Here is a 23079-nt window from a genome sequence, read left to right as displayed (position 1 = left end):
AGGAGAGGTAGCTTCCCGAGATGTTCTTTTATACTTTGAAACGCTTGTTCGCACTCGGGAGTCCACTTGAACTTCTTATTGGCCTTCAGAACATTGAAGAACGGCAAACAACGATCTGTTAGCCTCGATATGAAGCGACTCAGCGCCGCTACTCGCCCATTAAGGCTCATGACCTGCTTTTTGCTGATCAGGCTTTCCATATCGAGAAGAGCTTAAATTTTCTCGGGGTTGAATCCTATTCCCCGTTGGTTAACCATGTATCTTAGGAATTTTCCTGAGGATACTCCGAACGAACACTTGAGAGGATTCAGCTTCATTCTGTGTAGTCGGAGGATATCAAACATCTCAGCGAGATGCGCTATGTGATCTGAAGCGACATGGGATTTGACCAGCATGTCATCTACATAGACCTCCATTGACTTACCGATCTGGTCAGAGAACATCCGATTAACCAATCGCTGGTAGGTCGCGCCAGCGTTCTTGAGGCCGAAGGGCATAACTCTGTAGCAGTACAGTCCCCAATCTGTAATAAAAGATGTATGCTCTTCGTCCGACGCGTACATCAGAATTTGATTATATCCCGAGTACGCGTCCATAAAACTTAGCAGCTCGTGCCTCGAGGTGGTATGCACGAGCTGATCGATTTTGGGTAGGGGGAAGCTATCTTTAGGGCATGCTTTGTTGAGGTCACTGAAGTCGACACAGGTTCGCCACTTTCCATTGGGCTTCTTTACCAGAACCGGGTTGGCAACCCAGGTCGGGTAGAGTACTTCCTGGATGGACCTGTTTCGAATGAGGTTATCCACCTCTAGCTTTAAGGCGGCATATTGCCCCGAATCCATCGCTCTTCTTTTTTGGTGAACTGGCTTGGCTTCGCTGTCGATGTTCAATGCATGGTAGATGATATCCGGGCTGATCCCGACCATATCTGCGTGCGACCAAGCGAACACATCGATGTTTTCCTTGAGAAAGCTGATCAGCTCGGAGGCGAGCTGGGGGTTGAGATTGCTCCCAATCCTTAACATTCGTCTCGGCTCGCGCTGGTCGACCGATACCTCGGATAAATCCTCAACTGGCCCACTGGAAGGGCTTTTCTGGATTCAAGGATCCATATTATCCTCGGCTGGACCAGGCTGTGGCTCAATCCGGCTGATCGCCATAGCCTGTCGGGGAATGCCACACGAAATACCCTTCCCTTTGCACGCCATTTGCACTGCTTTTATGTAACAGTCGCGAGATGTGCTCTGAGATCCGCTAACTTCCCCTATCCCTGTCGAGGTGGGGAACTTCATCTTCAGATGGTATATCAAAGTGACTGCCTTGAAGTTTCTTAGTAGAGGTCACCCCAGGATTCCATTGAAGGCAGATAGGCAATCCATGACCAAGAATTCAGTAACCTTAGTCACTTCGTCATAGTCACCCAACGTGACTAGAAGTTGGATCGTTCCTTTGGGGATCAGGTGGTCCCTTGTAAAACTATAGAGGGATCGAGGCGGGCTTCAGGTCGGCCTCGTACAAGTTCATTCTTTCGAAAGCAGTCTGGAACAGGATATTCACAGCACTTCTGTTGTCCACTAGCATCCTGCGGACGTTATGGTGCACTACGAGGGGCGTGATCACAAGAGCGTCATCGTGGGGATGATGCAAATGGGTTGCATCCTTTTCAGAGAAGGTGATTGGCTCCTCCTTGCGAACCTTTTATGGTCACTGTGACGTGTTTATCACACTGATTAGGTCATGATGAGCCGCGCGAGCATATCTTTCATGGGCACCTCACGTGTTCCCCGCGAGGTGCGGCCCTCCAAAGATCATGTTGACACTGCAATATCCTATGCAATCACGACGCTTCTTTCCTTGATCCCTTTAACTTTTCTCTTGTACGGGAGCGAAGTAGTCAATATACTCCTTGAAATGCCCCTTCTTGATGAGTTCTTCGATTGCCTGCATGAGAGCTCGGCACTCTTCGGTGCGATGCCCGTTATCCCGATGGAAGTGACAGTACTTTTTATTATTTCGGGCTAACGCGGGAGTTTTCATGGGCTCAAGCTCTCCGAGCAGGCTGGCTTCTTCTAATTTATCAAGAATAGCTGATACAGATGCATTCAGAGGCGTATATTGGTCTCTATCGCGATCGCGACGAGGGACAAGAGCATAAGACTTTTTGGGCTCGTAGCGAGATTTCTTTCCTTTTCGCTGATCGTCAACAGCCCTCCTGCGATCAGCTCTTCCACTTTCCCCCGGACCAGACGTATTGCTTGACGCGCCGAGGTCATGACGGCGGAGCGCCACCAATGAATTTTTAATCCGGAGGTATTTCTCCGCAAGGTTATAAAATTGGGTGAGGGAAACATCGTCCTTAGCCTGTAATTCTTTCCACAGGTCGGTTTATGGACGAACTCTTACTATGATGAGAGTCCGAACAGACTCTTCGGGAGTATGAGCCGCCTTGTTGAGTTCTGTGTGGAAACGGTCGATGTAAGACTGGAGGGATTCATCCATTTCTTGCCTTATATTACTGAGGTAGCTCAAAGGCATCGAAAACTTTCGGTTTGCTTGAAAATGCCTTAGGAACGTCACGTTCATCTGAGGCCACGAACTGATCGATCCCACTGGGAGCGACCTGAACCACCGTTTGGCATGAGAGGTTAAAGTCACTGCCAAACAACGGTATTTTGCTGGATCTGAGACCTGGTGAAGCTCCATCAGATCGTTAAATTCATATAAATGATCCTGCGAATCAGAATTTCCATCAAACGCCCACATGTCGGGCATCCTGAATCTTGATGGGAACGGAGCGGCTAGCACTTCGGGAGAGAAGGGAGACGCAGACTCGACCTGCCCTTGCTCATTTTGCTGAGCTCTTAGTCGGTCTAGAGCTTGCTGCAGCTCCTCAATTTGTGGCAATGGAGCCAGTTGGGGATTGCTTTCACCTATGTGAGTTCGACCCTCGCGATTACGGTTAAGGAAAGTCCGGAGGTCGGGTTCATCTTCGCCTCGATCGACGGTTCCGGCCACTCTCGACACACACTGGCTAGAGGCGTGTGATGGCGATGAATGGTGCGGGGTATTTTCATGACCTTCACGGCGGTAAGAACTGCCCCGCGAAATGTGGGACCCTCTCACACGGTGACGATCAGGATTGTTTTGCTGGGGTGATAAGAATCGCCCCGTCCAGCACTTTTATGGGGGTGTACCTACGACGTGGCATGGGACAATTCGGGCTGTGTCCTTTCACCGAGTCTTAACGACATCGATATTCTGCTCGAGACACAGTCGGTGTTCGCTGGCCCTTTGGAGCCCATGGGCCCTTTTTTTGCCACTTGCTTACCCTTTCGTCTACGCGCTGCAGTGCTCGCAGCATAGGCTATTTCCTTTTGCCGCACTTTCGCGTGACCTGCAGGCGTTTCTGGCGATTGCACCGCCCCAGCTGATTTGGATGGCACGCCTTGGTCCAAACGGTCCAACCTTCGGTTGACCGTCTGGAGAGTATTGTCGAACCTCTCCAGGTAGCTTCTAATGGCAGGGTCAAGTTGTGAACTCGACGGGATATCCCTCGCGGCATTAACTGAAGGTATTTTGGAAGAGGTGTCCCCCTAGACTTGGGAGAGCCCCTCAGCACCCTTGTTGGTTTGCTCAGGTTCAGGTTGGCGGGCCATTTGCTGTTGTAGGACCAGTAAGTTAGAGATTCTCCTGAAGAAGGACGAACACTAAATCAGGCTCTACTTCTAGCGCCAAACTGTTGATGCGTGATTTTTACACCAACGAAATGCACGTGTGAAATGCTGAGCTGGCTCAGAAGACACACGTGAATGCAAGAAAAAAAGAGTAAATACAATGAGAAAGGCGTTTTTAAAGTGGTTCGGATACTAAGGAAGCAAGTCTTACGTCCACTGTTATTTTATTAATGATGGGGGTCAGGTCACATTAGCTGACTGACTTACAAATGATAGTACAAGCGAGTGAATGCTATAAATTATAGAGAGAGAGAAGCTAATCAAGAGTAAAAATAAGCCAAATCTCTTGAATGAGAGAGGAACTCTCAATTTATAGTGGGATGCATTGAGACAATCATTACTGAATCTGTGAGTTGGTGGGATTATCCGTGCAAATCCTTCTTTATGTACATTGCCCACCTTCTAGAGTGATTTGCGCGATTTGACGCAGGGATTGGACACGTGGAATCACCACAGCTTCTGGCTGGTCTGGCACGCACCCACTATTCTGACAGAAGCAGGCTACGGGTGTACCCATATTCTGACTTTTGCACGTTGACTGGGCCTTACGTCAGCCCTTATATTTTTCAGGCATAACAAATATAAATTTTAAGAAATTTTTTTTAATTGGTAGGATTTTTTTATTATTTTTTCCAAGAAAATTTTATGATTTTAGATTGTTGACAGCCATTATCTTCAGTTATATTTATAAATCACAAGATACTAACGTTCTTTATAGTCGTTGTTATGGATGAACAGTTTCCTGTAGAGATGTATTATTGGGTTAAATTTTTGTTTGACTTTAGTATATAAAAAAATTACTTTAAAGCTATTCTTAATCAACCCTATTCTTCCAAAGTGAATTTTAAATTTCACATAAATCCATTGATGAAATTAAATTCTTAAATTTTATAAATTATCTCACAAGTACACTTAATAAATTTTACACAAAATTTATTATCTTTTATTTAATTGAACAAAGAAAAAAATAAATAAAGTTTGTATATCTTTTATATAGTAAGTATACAAAATATTAAAGTTACCATGAAGGATAAACATCAAAATCATCATTAGTATCTTAAATTATTAACAATTCAAAAGTTTATTTTTTGATTCATTACTTAAGGGCACAAACATAATAGTGAAATTACAATAAAAATGATATTATATTTTACCACGAAAAACTTTGAATATATTCATTCATAAAATTTATATCGTAGCTCTAATTTGAAGAAACTTGTTTTTGTGTTGGTTTAATAACTTGTTCATTACTAAATCTTTTAACTAGGTTATGTTTTATGCCCATTGAACATTTTAAATATGTTTCATATCATTAATCACAGTGGTAAATGAATGAATTATAAATAAATATTTATATTTTAGTGTATGTAATAGCAATACACAATATACACGTATTATAACTTCATTTACCGTTATATTGTCAACTTTAAATTAGTCTTGACCCAAAGATATCTTAGAAAGCCCGTTAATAAGTAAATTTATCTAAAATATTAATTTATAAAAATATTACAATTTATTCCAAAATTGTTCATCTCTAATAGTTTTCTCTACAACAGCATTATTGCATCACGCTCTTCAGTAATATTTCATGATTTATTATTATTTTGTTTCATTGTTTTGTTAAACAAGTATTGAAGGTCTAACACTAAGAAAATACACCGACATAACTACTACAATATTACTGACCAAATAAGTTAACTAAGCCAAGTTATTGACCTTGGACTATTGTCACAATAAGTTAACTAACCAAGTTGTTAGCCTTGGATTATTTTGTTGTCCAAGGTATGATTTTTCAAAGCTGATTAAGGGCTTATATAAGTAAGATATTAGCCTAATTGGTGATACTGTATATTTAAATACAATAAGTGGCTCGCCAAATCAATATATTTGATGCCGAAACAATAAAGAGACAGACTAAAACTAAATACAATAAGTGATACGAAAAACTACCACCAAATTATATCATGATTCGAATACTAGATAAACTGAAAATCCACAGGTTTCTCAATACTTCTTCAACATGTAATAGTTAACTTCTAGGTTACAAAAACCTTTATTTATACTAGGAAATGAATAAATCTGTTAATTGAAACAAATCTTATTCTAATATGAAAAACATCTAAATAATAAATTTAATTTAATTAGGATATTATAATAAAATAAGAAAACCTAAATATAAGAAAATAATAAGATCCTCTTTTCTAAAGAATATATATATAAAGTTGAATACCCCCCTTGGTTGTTTGACACGTGGGATATTTTGGAGCTCGTAAAATTATTTCATCTTGACACATTGGATTGACAACTAAGATTTGTAGTTTAATGAGCCCAATCAAATTGCTTTATCTTGACACATTGGGTTTATATTTATTACTCTATCTTGACATGTTGGATTTGTATCAATAATGAATAATTAATAAAAATTGTATTAAAAATTAATAATAATACTAATTATATAGGTGCATTGCATTAACATTCTAAAGACCTAATCATAATGACACCTTGGATTTATGATTGTCATGTGGTTGAATTTTACTGGCGATGATGTAGACAATATTAATTCTGCATTGGTATTCCAAAGTCTAAATAAATAGACATAAAGATTGGATTACATAGGTACATTACATTAGTAGTAAAAACATACATATTTACTAATAATTATATAGGTGCATTGTATTGACATTACAAACTTTTCTTCGTATTTAAATGTGTTAGCATTTGAAAGGTCTAAATAAGGGGTTATAAAAGAGGCATATATTCAGTTGTATATTATCGCAATATGTTAGTTGGTGTCAACAATACGTCTAGTCTTCTGTTAATTGTTTATAGGTCATGTTAGTTTGTGTCAATAATACGTCTGTTCTTCATGATTTTGTTAATCGATTATTTTTTATTTATTTATGTTTTTGTTGTTGTTTACAGGTCAAATATTCATGAATTGGCATGGGATAAAGGCAGAATGTCCGATTGACATTGTCAAATGAGTTGTTATTTTGATTCGTTCTTCTGAACTGTAAGTATATCTTCTAACTATTTTGATATGAAATTATAAGTACATCTCCTAACTATTTTAACGGTTATTATTTGATTGAATGATTGTTTTTGTTCAGTTAATCTATTTGAATGATTAATTGTGTTAGTCTTGCCGAACGGTAAGTGTATTCTTTAACAATTTTAATATGAAGATTAATTAACTTTTGTTGGTTTCGTTTTTAGGTAATAGTTTTTATACGAATGAATAATTGTTCCTTAATAATCTTAACATGAAGATCGATTAAATTTTGTTATATTTGTTTTCAAGGAAATATTCATGTACTGTGGTTATATGTCATATCTACATTAGTAGAAACAGTTCATTTGTGTTACATATGTTTTCTGTAAAAATATTCGTATATTTTAATTTGTTATATGAATGATTAATTGTTTATGTATTGCTGATGTGTGAGTATATATGTTAAATGAATTCATTTTGGCTAATTCCATTTTCCAATTAATATGTGTTATTTGAAATATTTCGTATCACTCCTAATATGATAATCCCTTAAATTTGGGTTAAGTATATTTTATCATCACACATATTTCGGTTTCCACTGAATAATCAGTAGTAAATTGATCATAATTTGCTCAATAAAAATCCAATTGATGAGAGGATTGAATCTTTAGAAACTAGAAAGATATGGCTTTAATTTGATATATATACGCTTAATTTGGATAAATGTAGCCTCATTGCCGAACCATTCCTTTCATCATCACACACATTTCAGCTTCCACTAAACAGTCAATATTAAATGGACCATAACTTGCACAATAAAATTCCAATTGATTAGAGGTTTGAATATTTAGAAACCAGACAGACATAACTTTAATTTTATATATTATACGCTTAATTTGGATAACTGTAGCCCCACTGTCGAACCATTCTTTTTATCATCACACACATTTTGGTTTTCCCTATTTCTCGATTTCCAATAAACAGTCAGTAGTAAATTAGCTATAACTTGCTCAATAAAAATTCAATTGATGAGCGGTTTGAATCTTTGGAAACTAGAATGATGGGGCTTTAATTTGATATATTATACGATGAATTAGGATAACTATAGATCTACTGCCGAACTATTCATTTCATCATTACACACATAATAAAACAAATTCAATTTTAGTGATGACAAAGGAAAACAAACATTGATACGTAATTTTAATTGTATTTGTTTTATCTCTTTTTTGTTGATTTTTGGATTGATTTTGTTGTTTGATTTGTGGATTTTACAATTATCGTCTTTCTTTAGGATGCTATCATCAAATGTTTTTTTGCTATAGGTGGTGGTCAATTATAATTGCAGCAAATGGATTTGTGTCACAAGACCTTTATCTTCATGGCTTCTTTAATACTTCAATTAAGTTGCCTTCAGATTATACTGTTAGAGTTGTTGTTGCTTTCTATGTGACTTCCTTCTCAACATTCTTAATTTTTTTTTATTTCTAAAATAAAAATAATTCATTTTCTCTTCTCAACAATCAAAATCAGTTTTTTCCGTTGTCTCCACAGTCTCTTGCTTAAAAATTCACATTTTTCAATAAGGTTTCTCTTTATCTTATTGATTTATAGACTTATCAATAATAGGGTTATCCTACAAATTTTTTTGCTTTTCTTGACAAAGTTTTAAACTTTGGTTACACATGTCAAATGGTGACATATTTGAGAAAAACCATAATGATATAGACTTTGAGTTCAATTTATAGATATTTTATTTATTGATTTTTTAATTATCATAAAAAATTATATATTTAAAACACAAAAAAACCAATAATAATGTAAAATATATATATATAATAAACATACCCGCTCAACGCAACTTGAAAATGAGTATAAGTTACAGAATTTGCTGAAGGTCAATATAAATTTTGGCTTTAAATAGTTGATCTTCATAATATTCAGGTGATATTAAATATCATACACGATTCACTACAAAATACTGACATCAAATATCAAAGACATGTCTACAAAAATAATATCAATTATATAAGGTGATGGTCCTGAAAATATAATTAGACCATATAATATTCAGGTGATCTTCTCAAATTGGATAGATGATTTAATGATATCTATCTATAATTGATATTAATAATTATATAAATATAATTATTAATTTTATTTTAACACAATTTTGTATATATATATACAATTTAAGTTTACTTTAAAATTTGTATAATATAACAATTATTATCCAAGTGATACTTATTGTAAATTGATCAATTATAAGCTATTACATTATAATTGGATGAGAAAATTTGTGAAAAGAGGTTATGGGTTTAATATTTTTCTTCTTCTATTATCTCTTAACAATAAAACTAGGCTTACAATCTTTTTATATAATTTTTTTTTACGAGTAATAACTCACTATTGGTTAATACATATTTATATAAATGGGATCCATTGGGAAACTATCACATCAGGTTTTTACGAAAAGTTGAAGTGCAAAGAAAGGTGGAGATGGTGACATGGAGAGTCTCAAGTCTAATAATAAGGAACTGCATCCCGGAATGAATGAGTCGCCGGAGCTACGTTGGGCCTTTATAAGGAAAGTTTACGCCATAATATCCATGCAGCTTCTCCTCACTTCCGCCGTTGCTGCCGTTGTCGTCTTTGTTAAGCCCATTCCTCACTTCTTCACCAACACTGCCCTGGGCCTCGTCGTCCACATCCTTATCGTCGTCCTTGCCCAGTTTGATTCTGTGGTTTTAATGTACTTAATTATGGCGTGTGTAGTGTTCTACCAATTGTCCACTTATCGCAAGCATCATCCATGGAACTTTCTTCTTCTCATCATCTTCACAGTGAATCTTTCTTTTGCTGTGGGAGTTTCTTGCTCTTTTTCAAAAGGTATAATCAATTAACCCACTTTGCTCATACTAATTTATTGCTTTAATTAACATCAGTTTTTGTAAGTAATCTTTCCCTGCTCTGTTTTGATATTGGATTGTTCGATTGGATTCAGTTCAGCGGAGAGAAAACTAAACATAATTATCATAGAATTTTAATTTTAGGGTTCTCTTGGGAACCTAACAGAACCTATCACTACATTTGTTTAGCGGGAAATGTTCTTCTTAGTAAAATGATAGTTTCGTAAAGAAATTGATGATCTTATCAGTTTTATGCGATATTTGTTTTTGTTCCCTTTAATTTCATGAGAAATTCCCCAATTTTCGCTACAATTAACGAGTTTGCATACAATAAAAGCTGTTACTTTGTGAATGTTTTGTCGCATAACTGATTTTCTGCGAGACACATTGTGAATTTGGGGCTTATTTGGGAATTTTATTTTAGACTTGAGTCACACTATTGCAGGATTATAACTCCTTTGACTCCCAAGAGAGCAATTGCTAACCAGATTGTGCTCATATCATGCTTCATTTTCTTTCAAAAGATATAGTTTATTAGGACAATTGATCCCACCATATTAATTTGTTGGAAAGTATTTGAAGATGGTGAATTAGATCGTTGAAACATTCTTCTGTATTATGCTTGTATTTGTATATATATGTTTGGTATCATTAGACCCACCATGTGCATGCAATATGTTGTTTGGTCAAAGGCACTTTATAAACAATAAATGAGGCTGAAAATCACCAACATGTTTCTAAATTTTGATTTTAGACTTAGCGTTTCGATTTGGTTTCACCAACAGGAAGAATAATTTTGGAAGCTGCTATTCTGACCAGTGTGATGGTTGTTAGCCTCACTCTCTACACTTTCTGGGCTGTGAAAAGAGGCAATGATTTCAGCTTTCTTGGACCCTTTTTGTTCGCTTCCCTCCTGATGCTTATTGTTTTCACCCTCCTCCAGGTCCTTGTTACTTTCTTATTTCATTTGCTTATTCTATTTCTTTTATATATATTTATATATATACTCTTCCCACAATTATTCTTGTATAAATTAATTAACTAACGTGTTATATTACTGTACAGATCTTTTTTCCTCTTGGAAAGCTACCACACATGATCTTGGGTTGCTTGGCATCGATCATTTTCTGTGGCTACATTATATATGGCACTTGCAACTTGATCAAGCGCTATACGTATGACGAATATATCATCGCTGCAGTCGACATATATCTTGATATCATCAACCTCTTCCTTGCTCTTCTTTCGGTTTTAGATCATGTTTGACTGATAGCCTGAATATTAACCATCGCGCCTATGACAAGTATATCATGACTGCAGTCGTTCTTTACAGTAGTTAATTAGTAAAACTTGAGTTTTATTTTCCCCTGTTGAACTTAAGTATGGTCAGGCATGTAAACCTTGTCATGCCAAACAATGATAGTAGGTGCATACAAATGAAGTAACAAAGACTTTCTTGAGAGTATCACAGGTTCTTTTATGATTCTCTGTTATTTCTAAAGCACCTTATGTATTATTTTAAGTTTAATCCAGTTTGTTAGGGGTGGAATGTGATATTTGAACTATAAAATGAAAAGACCAACGATATATTTACATTTAAGAATCTTTGGAGAGGAAGTTCATTAGCTAAGAGGTACATGTATGTATAGCATATTGAATTTTATTTTTTTTTATCCTATGACAAAATTATTTATTCTATGGCATTAAGAAAGATCATTTGAGGAGCAATGATAGATTAGAGAACTAATTTTCTTTTATAGATCTTGCTTTCTTTAGACCTTCAAAAAAAATATGTATATAAAATAGAACAAAAATGAAGTAAGAGAATAGATGATGCCTTAACCACCGTTCAGTGTTTCAACAATTATGGGTGCGTTGGGTTTATTATTTTGGGTAGGATTTTGGGGATAGTGTTGGATAGTTGGATAGAGGAGTATTACGAGATAAAATTTAAAAATTTATGAAAAAGCCCCCAATGTTTGCTAATTTAATAAACACCCCAAAATATTAGAATATTGTAAAATAACAAAAACACCCCTACCACCCGCAGTGTCAGATTCCGGCCACCATCGTCGGAATCTGGCCAGAAAATTAGATAACCACACATACCGATCGGATCTGGCGGGTATTCGATCAATATGGCCTTTTCTGGCCATATCCACCACGGATCTGGCAGGAAAAGGCCGGATGTGGCCTTCGACGGCTGAAAAAGGCATGGCCGTCGTTGACTGTCAACGACAGCCAATTCTTTGGCCACCGTTATCGGCCATTTTCGATGGTCGTATGAATGTTGTGACAGATTCCGGCTACCACCGGTGGTGGTTGCCGGAATCTGGCAAGTCTTGTGGGTGGGGGTGTTTTTGTTAGTTTTTAAACTTTTTTTCTGGGGGGTATTTAATAAAATTAATAAACTTATAGGGTCTAAAAGTAATTAAAAAATAAAATAATATTTTGGGAATAACGTGCCAAACAACATTTGAAGAATAGGATCGGGAATATGGATAAAAATAATAAGCCAAACGCACCCTATGATTTCAAACCTTTTAAAAGCTCATTGTTAAATGGTTTAAACAATGTTAACCATAGAATTCGCATGTATTTAAAATTTAAACAAGTTTTAAAAGAATGTATTGTTGTGGAGGATAGATTGTTCTACTTTTATTCGGATTTGCCTACTTGGATCACTACCTTACTCCGACATGAATTTTTTGCGTATTCTTATTGGACACTTATAGCAATCGTCATCCATGGAATTTTTATCCTTCTCCTGCTGTTTACTGTAATGCTTACGCTCTCCCAACTAGTTTCTATCTTCCGCTCCCCTACAAAAGGTATAATTAATATAAATATATGATAGCTATCTTAATCCACATAGCTTATACTATTTCTTTCTTTAATAACTGTTTTAATTCTTTAACTAATCTTTAATTTCCTGTTATTTTATTGGAGTTGGGTGTTTGATTTTCTTTTTTAGTGAGTACCTATTGGTTTCGGAAATGCAACTCTAACCCAATGTTTTGAAACTCGATTCTTGGGTTGGCCCGTCCGACCGATTGGACCTATTAGTCTGACTGATGATATCAGCATATCCAACAAGTTTAAAACTTAACGGACATATCCCTAAGAAATTACACATCAGTCTCTATAGGTTTGAAATCTAGCAAACATACAACTGAAATCAAAACTCTAGGAAACCCTAGCCGCCGCAACTGCAATCCACCCCAGCCTTTTTCTAGCCGTTTCCGATGCCCACCTGCTTTTCCCAACCCTCCAAACACCACCTAAGCACTTTCTCTGCTCCATTTTCGTTGATTTCTAAAAAAAAACACCACTCTATTCATTCAATTCCCACAACTTCTCCTTAACATTTGAACCAAAAGATTTATTATTTACCTAAAAATTGAAAAGAAGAGCACCCTCAAAGAGCAAGACAGCCTGAGCAGTGAGTATGTCAATCGAATTGGGATTTTGTTTGAAGAATTAGAAGCAAAACTGGAATTGGGATTTTAGGGATTTTGTTTAAAAAGTGAATCGGTTTATCCACCGGTCAGGTTGGATCGGCGGTTCGTTACTATTACGTCGGTCCATTAGCAATTCAATGCGTAAAATCGAGTTTATGTTGCTTTCAGACAGGAGTTGGCCCTGAAACCCGATCGATCCGGTTGGACCAGTCGGTCTGGTTCGGGTTTTAGAAAACTGCTTTAATCAAGGGTATTTGACATTTTTTGTAGTAAGCATTTGTTGATTTTTAAAATGTCATTCATTCAATGTTCAAATTTGTCAACAATTTAACCTCCAAAAAATATATTAACATCTCAAGATTGTCTATAGACTTTAAATGCCTTCAAATTTAAACAGAATAACTTAACAGCTTGTCAAAAATATTGGTCAGATTTTCAAAACCAATGGATGCTCGCTATAAAACGGCTAAACCAAGGGCGGATCCAGCCACTTTTTGGCTCACCCTCAAATTTTTTTTTTTTAAATGTTAATATGTATAATTTATATATTTTGGCCCAACCTAACAAAAATATTAATGGATAAAAGTATTAATGTATAATTAATTTTTATTTTGGTCTATCCTAGAAGAAATTTCTGGATCCGTCACTTGGCTAAACACATACGGTTTATGATTATATTTTTGAAACAAGAGGGTGGTTACTAAAAGAATGTCAACCAGACGGGTTTATAAAAATCCCAAATTTCTAAGTTTCCCAACAACTCATTAATTCTGTATAATAAACACTAATTAAGGCAATAATTATAATCACATAACATAACGCGATTAAACACTCATTCGCGCGAAACTTGCGTAACCCATTTATAATAACAAACTCAGAAATCTTTTAAAGGAAAATTTTATTTGGCTTTCCCTCAATTTCCAAACACAACTTTTCCTTTCTATCTTCTTCGTCCGTGAGAAAAAGAGAAAAACAAGTAAAGATGGTGAAAGGTGACGTAGAAATTGGTAACCAAAACATGGTGAAAGGTGACATAGAAAATGGTAACCAAAACCAGTTGTATCCGGGGATGATGGAGTCGCCACAGATACGCTGGGCCTTTATACGAAAAGTTTACGCCATTTTATCCGTACAGTTTCTTTTGACTGTTGTGGTTGCTGCGGTTGTCGTCTTTGTCGAACCCATCCCCAACTTCTTCGCTAAAAGTGGGACGCCTGGCCTTGCCGTCTATATTGTCATCCTTATCCTTCCCTTTCTCCGTAAGTTGTTTCATTTTGTTGAAGACCTTCTAGGTCTGTAAAATCAAGGCGCATTTTGATTTGAGAAAATTTGTTACTCTTATGGTGTGTTATTCCGAATATTAATGGGTGATTGACTTGTATTTTGTTTGATGTGCAGTGTTGTGCCCTTTATACGTTTATCACAAGCATCATCCATGGAATTTTATCCTTCTCATGCTGTTTACAATAAACATTTCCTTTGCTGTGGGACTTTCTTGCGCCTTTACGGAAGGTATTATGGTTATATATGTGTCTTAATCTTTCTTTGTTCACAGTATTTTATTGCTTTAATATCAGTTTAGTGAACTAATCTTTCTCTTTTGTTTGCATTGCTGTTGGTTTAACAATTGTTGGGTGGGTGATTATTTTGCTTAGGGTCGATAATGTTGGTTTGAATTCTGTTCCTTAGTTAGATTTGGATAACAAAGTTCTTTTGTTATTTTCTAGCATTTTCGCATGAACCAAACAGAACCTATGGTTGCATTGTTTTTATCGAAAAAAATTGTGTTTGTGTGAAATTAGTCCAATTTTTTTCTAGGTGGAAAGAGATGTTTGATTTTTGAAACTTGGACTGGGTAGATATGATGGATATACTCTGCTCCAGTATTTATCAGAGTGAGATGAGAATGAGACTAAAAGCCTTTATTATTAATCTAACAACTGCAATCCTTTCTCACAAACTGATTTATGCGAGCCTCGTTGTGAATTAGGGGTTTGCTTGGGATCTTTTTTTAATCAAATTCCTAGACATTTATTTGAGATCCAGTGTTTAGTTGACTTTTTTATTTACCAAATAGTAGCTTATGTAACTCTGAATTGGTCACTGAGCTTCTGATGAAAGGAACCTTTCTTTGTTTTTTTCTGTAAAAACAAAACAAAACAAAAGTTAGCCATCAGTTATTCTTTAGATTCTCTATCATTCTTTGTGGGAAGATTACATCAACGCTCTTCTATTGAAATTGCTCTTGATCCTCTGGTGGTTGTGATTTTTACGGCTTTACATGGTTTTTTCTTCATGACTCAGTACAATGATCAATTAAAAGCATAGCATATTAATCAAAAGCCGCCAGATAACATCTCTTGTTTTCTAGGCATGGAAGAGTTTTAGGAAATTTGTGGGCTACATTTTGTTGGTTTAAGTAAAAAATTAAATTGGTAATATAATTGTTTCACAAGGTCTTAAAGTGTGGTGGAAGATGCTTGATTAGTTTATCAAATGAGCTGTTGCTCAAATGTTGTTCATAACATGCTAATTTGTTGCTTAATTTTCTTTGGGTAGGTGTAGTTCATTTAGGCCAATCAAGCCATGTTAATTTGTTGAAAAGAATTCTAAGCTAGAGAACAGATTTTGAGATACAGTTTCAAATACTTAATCAAGAACATTCTCCTTAATGGGCTCATATTCAAGTATGTTCTGTATGATTAAACCTACAGGAGGCAACACATTTAGTCAAAGGTTCTTGATATGCAATGAGTGATGTTTAAAATTAAACAGTTATTTCTTATTCTTATTTTTGACTAAGCTATGATATTTGGATTCGCCAACAGGGAAAATAGTTTTGGAAGCTGCAATTTTGACCAGTGTTGTGCTTGTTAGCCTTACTCTCTACACCTTCTGGGCTGTGAAAAGAGGCAAGGATTTCAGCTTTCTGGGACCCTTTTTGTTTGCTTCCCTTCTGGTGCTTCTTGTTTTCGCATTCATCCAGGTCTTTGCTACTTACTTCATTTGATTTGCTTGCTTATGCCCTCCCCAGTCTTGAACTTGTATAAAATTGACTAAACTCTTAGTGTGACAGATGGTTTTCCCTCTTGGAAAGCTATCACATGCAATATATGGGGGCTTGGCGTCCCTTATATTCTGTGGCTACATCATCTATGACACAAACAACCTGATCAAGCGTTACACCTACGACGAATATATAATGGCTTCAGTGGCTCTTTATCTTGATGTTGTCAACCTCTTCTTTTCCCTCCTTACCTTATTCAGAGCTACAAACTGACAACCTGATCAAGCGTAACAACTAGACGAATTTGCCATGGCTGCTTAAAACACCACCATTGCGCAGCTCTCGTACATTACTTTCGTAAGTACCTTCTTAACTTCATAACGCTGAAACACAACTTGAGTTCTGTTTTTCATGTTGAACTTAAGTACAAGTATATATCTTTAAGCTTGGAATTGTTGACCACATAGACATAGCATACAAATTCTAGATATGTACTGGTTGCTTCAAGTGTAGGATATTTAGAGCTTAACTCCACAAAATTGATTCTATTTTACTACTAATCTTTACATTGCCGTGATACATTTGATTTTTTTTCTTGTTTTTTGGTTAGATGTTTATTTTAGTTTAATCAGCTTTGATTAGGCGAGTGTAAATAAACTTTGAGAAGTAAATTTGAAAGAAAAGTGGTACAGTCTGTGTTTAAGGATATCCACTAATTACATTCATGGCACTGCCATCAAATTTGAAATAAATCGGTTGGATGATCAGTCTATTTTATCTTATTTATAACTCCATTACTATTGAAAAAGAACTTACTACTTTGTATTAATCCAAAGTTTAAATTAACATTTTGCCTTTATACATGGAGTCACATTGTGAGCAGAGCACAAGATTTGACTGGCAAAATAAGCAGCTTTGCAATTGCAATACAGCAGCTTTACTGATCACTGCTGAAGCATTATTTTCCGTGCTGCAAATAGTTTGAAACTTTCCCTCCTGGATGGCAATTGTTTTCAGAAAATGCTTTTAATGAATTTTAAAATTATGCCATGACATCAAACTTACTGCACCCCATCTCCAAAGCTAACCAATAGGCCAAATTTTCCTATAAGCCTTGAAGACCCAGATCCATATCGTAAGAAAAATGCCCATCTAAATTCTTTTTATGTATGAATGTGAATAGGAAAGGTACATTCCCTCTAGCTCGCAATTAAAGAATTTAGGTATGTGAATCGTTTCAGCTTTACAAAAACTGCACAGTCATGATTACATATTCCTAAGCATTTGCTTTATGCACAGCCTAATCTAGGATTTATGTATAATTATCTCCGCAAAAAAGTTTAATCCATCACTTAATCAAACCGAACAATCATCACAAGGACAGTGTAATGGGTTATACATTAATCAAGTGTTTCAAATTTTATTTTTTTACTTTTATGACCAGGGATGTCCGACCCTTATACACACCTCAATTAATCTCTAAGACATTAGAATTATAAGTCGGATAAAGACCTCTTAAATAACAAACCTAAGAATCTCTATTTAACACATATTCAAAAAAAAAAAATTACTTTTTTAGATGACCCGATCCACCTAGTTCATCTTCTGGATTGTTTGTTTTGACCTTATCTCAATTGAACAGCCTGTGAACAGTTAAAACATCCAGACAAGGTTATGAAACGAATTATTTTAAACAATATCTTCTAAGATTTGATGGGATGAATTTATGGTCCTTCTTTTGTCTGATTAAAAAGTTGTTACTAGATAAATTAGAGTACTGAAAGGTTATAGTTAGAAACCATGACCATGTTTCTTTCATACATTCCCTCTGACAATCAGGATACGGATCTCTACTACTTAAGTTAAATAAAATATTTCACCAAACCAGCTCTTCATCACTTAAATCCAAACAAAACTAATATATAAAGTGGAAGATTACAAATCAAGACAATCATGGTTCCACCATATCGAAAGCCTAAAACAAAGAGCCAAAAAAAATAAATAAAGGACAAAGGCATCAGCCCACAAATTAAAAATACAAAAATAAAAGCACTTAGAATCTGGGTATGTCTTTGTCTTCAATATTTATATTCCTCTCCTCAAAATGGGATTCCTTTCTTGCCTTTTTGACCATCTCAGTCCAAGATACTCCTTTTCTTTCCACAACAATGGCCAGTGTCACATGGTTTTCTTTGCTTTGCTTTGATTCAAAATCACTTTACTCTTTCCAGTTCAAAATAACAACAAAAGCTCAAGATATAATCCCCCCAAATTAAAGTAAAGAGACCCATTTGGACTTCTTCTCTTTAATATTTCAACATTTTTACAATAGAAACACCAAAAGAACAGCCCAGTAGTTTTACTTGAACATATGATATTTTTTGTTTTAAGGGCTATTAGCCCTATTCCCATTATCTAATATACCAAATTTTCCCCATGTAAACAACAGTTTAAACTCTATGTCTATTACTTTTTTCTGAAGCAATAGTGAGGAGCCTTGACACCCCCTGAGTCCATATATCATACTCTCTCTGGTTCTTGCACTCGAATTCTACAACTCCACGCATAACTGTCTTCAACCCAAAGTATCGCCTGTTCTCACCTCCCTCAAGCAAGTGGCGGCCTGCCCATGAGGGCATATCTTTAATCACCTCCAACACAACATCTGTAAAATTCAAAAGAGATACATTAGAGATGAACCCTTTTGATCCTGAAATTCAATAAAGATCAACTAAAGCTAAACCCTTTTGATTTTTTCTACTTTAGTGCCAATCTGCTTTCTCAAATCCCCAAATAGAAGAAGAGCCCACCTCCAATTCTGTTTCACATTATTAGAGAAAGACAAAAGTAATCACTTACTCTTTTTCTTTTTCGTGATGGTCCCAGCAACATGTCTACTCTTCATCTTCAACATAACCTACACCAAAAGAAGGTTCAACAGATTAAAGATAACAAAGAAAGAGGAAAAAGAAGAGACCACAGAACCATTTATTTCATCATGCTCAGATTTTAAACCTTTTGCTGAGAAACTTTTTACACCACAAGGTTCACATTACTAACACTAAAGTTCTATTGATGACCAAATAATTGCAAGATGATATCTTTCAAATGAATATTAAAGAACATGGTTTTTGGCTTTTCGCAATTAACAAGAATCTGCATACCTGGTTCGATCTGTTAATATAGACAGAAACTATTTTCCAGTGAAGATCACCTGCAATAAACGAAAAGAACAATATGATCAAAACCCCATTAACGATCGTACCTCTCATAGCCTTGATCATTTCTACGGAGACAGCTGCTACTTTCAGTAATAAAATTAAATCATTAAGACGAAAACATTTCACATTTCCCATTTCCAGTCATGACTATGATCTCCTAAGAACACACTTACAGTATGATATGCTCACAAAACATGTCAGAATTCACGACATCAAGCTTAAACTGAAAACGCTGTCCATACACAAACATGAGAAACTCAATTTGCAAACAACAAAAAATGAAAACAAAACTGCTCAAACAGAGGATCAAATTCATTGAACAACTTATCCCACAAAAACTTCAATTATATCATGAAATTAAGAAAAAGAATTGATTGGAAACAATTAATTACCTTTACGGGTACGCTTTAGTAGCTCACAACCTCTGGCAAGCAATTCTCTGCTGCAAATACCTAAGAAATTATCTTCAGGAACAAGCTCACCGCTGAAACTACCGTTAGAACTACCATTGTTACTACCACCCCCATTATTGTTATTTCCACCCCCACCCATTCCTTTCTCCACTGGAATCACCGCCGCTATATTCCACACCTCCTTCAACGCACGTGCCTTCAACGTGGCCGCCCCTCTCAAGGCTACACACAATGCCATAAAATCACATTCTTCATCAAATTCGCATTAACAAAAATTCCTAAAATACAATCTAAACAAAAACAAATCATACCCGTGGCCGCTCCAGCAGTTAACGTCATTATATCGCCGGCTGATCTAACGTTAACAGCGGAGCTGACGACAGAAGCCAAATGTTCGCGTTCAGCACCCATGGATTCGGCAGCCTCAACGCATTGCGCAGCGACAAGCGTAGCCGCAGAGGCCACAGCCATATCAGTCTTAGCCATTTGCTCATCTTTTCCGGAGCCCGACGAGGCAGCGGTGGCCGCAGCAATAGCGGCGATAGCTGCCGCAACACCGGCGACAGAAACAGCGGCGTGGAGTTGCGCATTGTGTACACGGGTTTCCTCCTTTTTCTTCTCCCTCCTGTCTTTGAGCCACCGTCCCACAGTCTTCCCACCGCCTGATGTCGCGGCCGGCGTTGCGGAAACGGCGGCTGCGGAAGCGCGGAAGGTGGAGTTGGCAGTGAACGGATGATGGTGGATGTTGTTGCCGGAGGTATTATTATTGGAGCGACAGAACTGCGCAGAGGTAGAACACAACCCGGTGTTCATGGAATTTGGTTAATTTTGGGAATTTACATTTTTTTTTTTTTTTTTTAATTTGCGCTTTGAATTACTGATCTAATTATTTTTGCATGCAACACAAATAAAACAGTCAGTCAAAATTCTAAATTTGAGCATCCTTTATTCAGGAAAAAATATTAAATAATGGTCAAATTTCTATAAATTACAAATAAATTTAGAATCCATAAACGCATCGTATTAGTGCCAGAGTTCAACTAATTTCACTAGGGACCAAACAAGTCATAATTACATTGGGGACCAAAACTAATGGGGTGTGCAGGTAGTAGTGTAGATTTATCATGGTAATATTGTTAATTTAACTAAAAATGGGGTTGATTTTGGACACTTGATTTTATTAAATAAGAAAAAAAAAAAATGGGCGGAAATTAGTTATCTTTTGATTAAAGAAAAGTAAACGAAAGAGCATAATTATTCATTGAAGAAAGGGCATCAAAAAAAAATATGCTGCCATTTTCTTGTTGTGATTAAAGGAGGCGTTGGGTGTAGTGAAAGCCTGAGATATGTTTGGTTCTGAGTCAGTAACTCAGTGATTTTGTACCCAAAAAGAGTATTAAAAAAGAAACTACCCTCGTGTTATTATTATTGTCATTCATAATTGGTTAGTGAAGCAAAAGTTTAATGACAAACCTTAATATCATCGATTTCGGATGGAGAAACGGGAGGACTGTCGGTCAAGGAACCACAGCTCTGAGTTCCGTTGAGAGGGCCACTGCTGTGTGAGAGTCTCCCTGATGTGCGTGGAGACACCTCCTGCTGTAAAACAAAAAATCATGAGAGTGTTATTTGTCTGAATCTTCATCATCGAGAATCAAGCGTTTCTGTTTTCAGACTTTCAAGATACAGAAAAAGTTAAAGAATGATTAAAATTGATATCAAGTATCTGGGTTCAGTAAAACATTTTGCTAGAAGACACCGTTTCAAACACTCTTCCAACTTTTGAACAAAAACAAAAACATAATAAAACCCAGAATAAGTGTAAAGAAAGTAACAAACCAAAACAGAAAACCAGTTTTAAGTTACAGATTGATGTTGATAGATAGAAACTAGAAAGACAAAGGAAGCAAACTACAAAACGATGAAAAGAGCCAGAAAAATCCCATAATTTTATTTGTCCATACATGGTTTTGAGTTTTTAACTTGTAAAACTCACCGACTGCGACATGATACGGTCCATGATCATCTGGGAAGTTTCAGAGGAAGCAAAGGAGAATGGGTTCCCTGAAACGGCGCCATTCTGGTCCTCTAGCTCACCAGCTAAATCTTCCAGTATCACACTACTCGATGTCTTTGAGAGAACCATTTGTGGGTGCTGTGGGACTAGAGCTTTAGACACTTCTAAAGCTGACACGCTCCATGACCGTGAGAGAAACTCCATCGGTTCACGTGGCGTCTCCGGTGGCCGGAATAGTACTGGGTCGGGTCGCCAAGGTTCGGTTATGGGTAGAGGCTTGTCCATTTTAAAGAGAGTTTAAAAGGGTGCAAGTGTGTTTATGTAATGAGAGAGTGTGCGTAGGATAAGAGAAGAGGAATTACAGAGTAAGATGTGGTCGGCGCTTTATAGAGAAGCCGAAAATGTGTTGTCTTATTAAGATTCGGACGTAAAATAAAATAAAATAAAAAAATCGGCGTGAGGATAAAATTGGAAAAAAAAAAAAGAAACAATGTTCAGTTTATATAGGTGATTGACTGTATGGTGCCGGTCTTTGTTACTTGTACACTGGTATTTGAATCGTACGGTAGGATTTGATTGGGCATTGACTGCAAAGAGTACAACAAACCCAACAAATCGTGATGTAGCTCAGGGGCTAAAACTGAATAATTTTTGTACGAGATTAAAGGTTACTTTTAGTGGTTGTTGGGTTGTTTTAATTAAATTAATGGTCATATTAATTCATGAAAGATGCTCTCTTTCTACAATTATTTCCAGTCAAATTAGTTTAAATTAATTAATTAATTTAAAGTCCATTTTTATCATAAGATGATGACAGGGACGGGGTTACTTATTTATATTTTGTTTAAATTAATAATACGATTTCACATTGGATACCTTATAGTCTAACCATTTTCTAATTGAAGTCCGACAAAGTCGCCCTTTAAGATTTGCATTTGGCTACAATATCCTAACCTCATTTGATGACTTTATAGTTATAATTCATGTTTAATTTCTACAAGTTTTTCATTAATTATAATTGTAAGTTTCCTAATAATTTATAACATAATAAACATTAATGCCATAGGCAGGACACACCTAAATATTTGTTGCCTCTTTTTGCATTATATCAATTAAACTTTTATATTATATTTTTATTTTTATTTCATCAATCTATATTATAAAGTGTAATTCAAACAAATTAATATTATTTCTTATTTATTATTACTCTTTATTGTGACATATATGATAACGGTTGTGATAACAATGTTATGTATATAAAGTTTAAATTCCAACTTTGCAATATTACATCAATTACAAATAAATAATCACATTAGTAGAATCTA

At 36.0% G+C, this 23079-nt stretch overlaps 2 protein-coding genes across 2 annotated transcripts; one reads left to right on the top strand and one right to left on the bottom strand.

The window, feature by feature from the left end:
* Positions 1-9275: 9275 nt before the first annotated feature.
* On the top strand, positions 9276-16397 carry LOC116136525. Its single transcript, XM_031422217.1, has 7 exons — positions 9276-9615; positions 10421-10578; positions 10701-10895; positions 14079-14355; positions 14495-14608; positions 15925-16082; positions 16173-16397. The coding sequence occupies exons 1-7, from the start codon at positions 9276-9278 to the stop codon at positions 16374-16376; spliced, it is 1446 nt and encodes a 481-aa protein (XP_031278077.1). The 3' UTR covers positions 16377-16397.
* Positions 16398-17994: 1597 nt separating this feature from the next.
* LOC116136612 (VAN3-binding protein-like) lies at positions 17995-22132 on the bottom strand. The gene is made up of 7 exons (XM_031422284.1): positions 21734-22132; positions 21211-21336; positions 20049-20517; positions 19717-19959; positions 19268-19317; positions 18963-19020; positions 17995-18768 (listed from the first exon to the last, which is right to left on the bottom strand). Exons 1-7 carry the CDS (start codon positions 22037-22039, stop codon positions 18554-18556), a joined length of 1467 nt encoding a protein of 488 aa, XP_031278144.1. The 5' UTR covers positions 22040-22132; the 3' UTR covers positions 17995-18553.
* Positions 22133-23079: the final 947 nt, after the last annotated feature.

The sequence above is a fragment of the Pistacia vera genome, unplaced genomic scaffold (genome assembly GCF_008641045.1).
Source record: "Pistacia vera cultivar Batoury unplaced genomic scaffold, PisVer_v2 Contig317, whole genome shotgun sequence".
Taxonomy (NCBI): domain Eukaryota; kingdom Viridiplantae; phylum Streptophyta; class Magnoliopsida; order Sapindales; family Anacardiaceae; genus Pistacia; species Pistacia vera.
The sequence above is the reverse complement of the archived record's forward strand: the minus strand, read 5'-3'. Positions and strand labels throughout refer to the sequence as shown.

What these genes read in the sequence shown, in the direction of transcription:
- LOC116136612 (XM_031422284.1), bottom strand. Translation starts at nt 22,039, where the DNA reads ATGGACAAGCCTCTACCCATAACCGAACCTTGGCGACCCGACCCAGTA. An exon ending in ACCGTATCATGTCGCAGTCG is followed by an intron (nt 21,337 to 21,733) that starts GTGAGTTTTACA and finishes TTTGTTTTACAG; the next exon opens with CAGGAGGTGTCTCCACGCAC. An exon ending in AACTGCTGGAGCGGCCACGG is followed by an intron (nt 19,960 to 20,048) that starts GTATGATTTGTT and finishes CATTGTGTGTAG; the next exon opens with CCTTGAGAGGGGCGGCCACG.
- LOC116136525 (XM_031422217.1), top strand. Translation starts at nt 9,276, where the DNA reads ATGAATGAGTCGCCGGAGCTACGTTGGGCCTTTATAAGGAAAGTTTAC. An exon ending in TTCTTGCTCTTTTTCAAAAG is followed by an intron (nt 9,616 to 10,420) that starts GTATAATCAATT and finishes TTTCACCAACAG; the next exon opens with GAAGAATAATTTTGGAAGCT. An exon ending in TTCTTGCGCCTTTACGGAAG is followed by an intron (nt 14,609 to 15,924) that starts GTATTATGGTTA and finishes ATTCGCCAACAG; the next exon opens with GGAAAATAGTTTTGGAAGCT.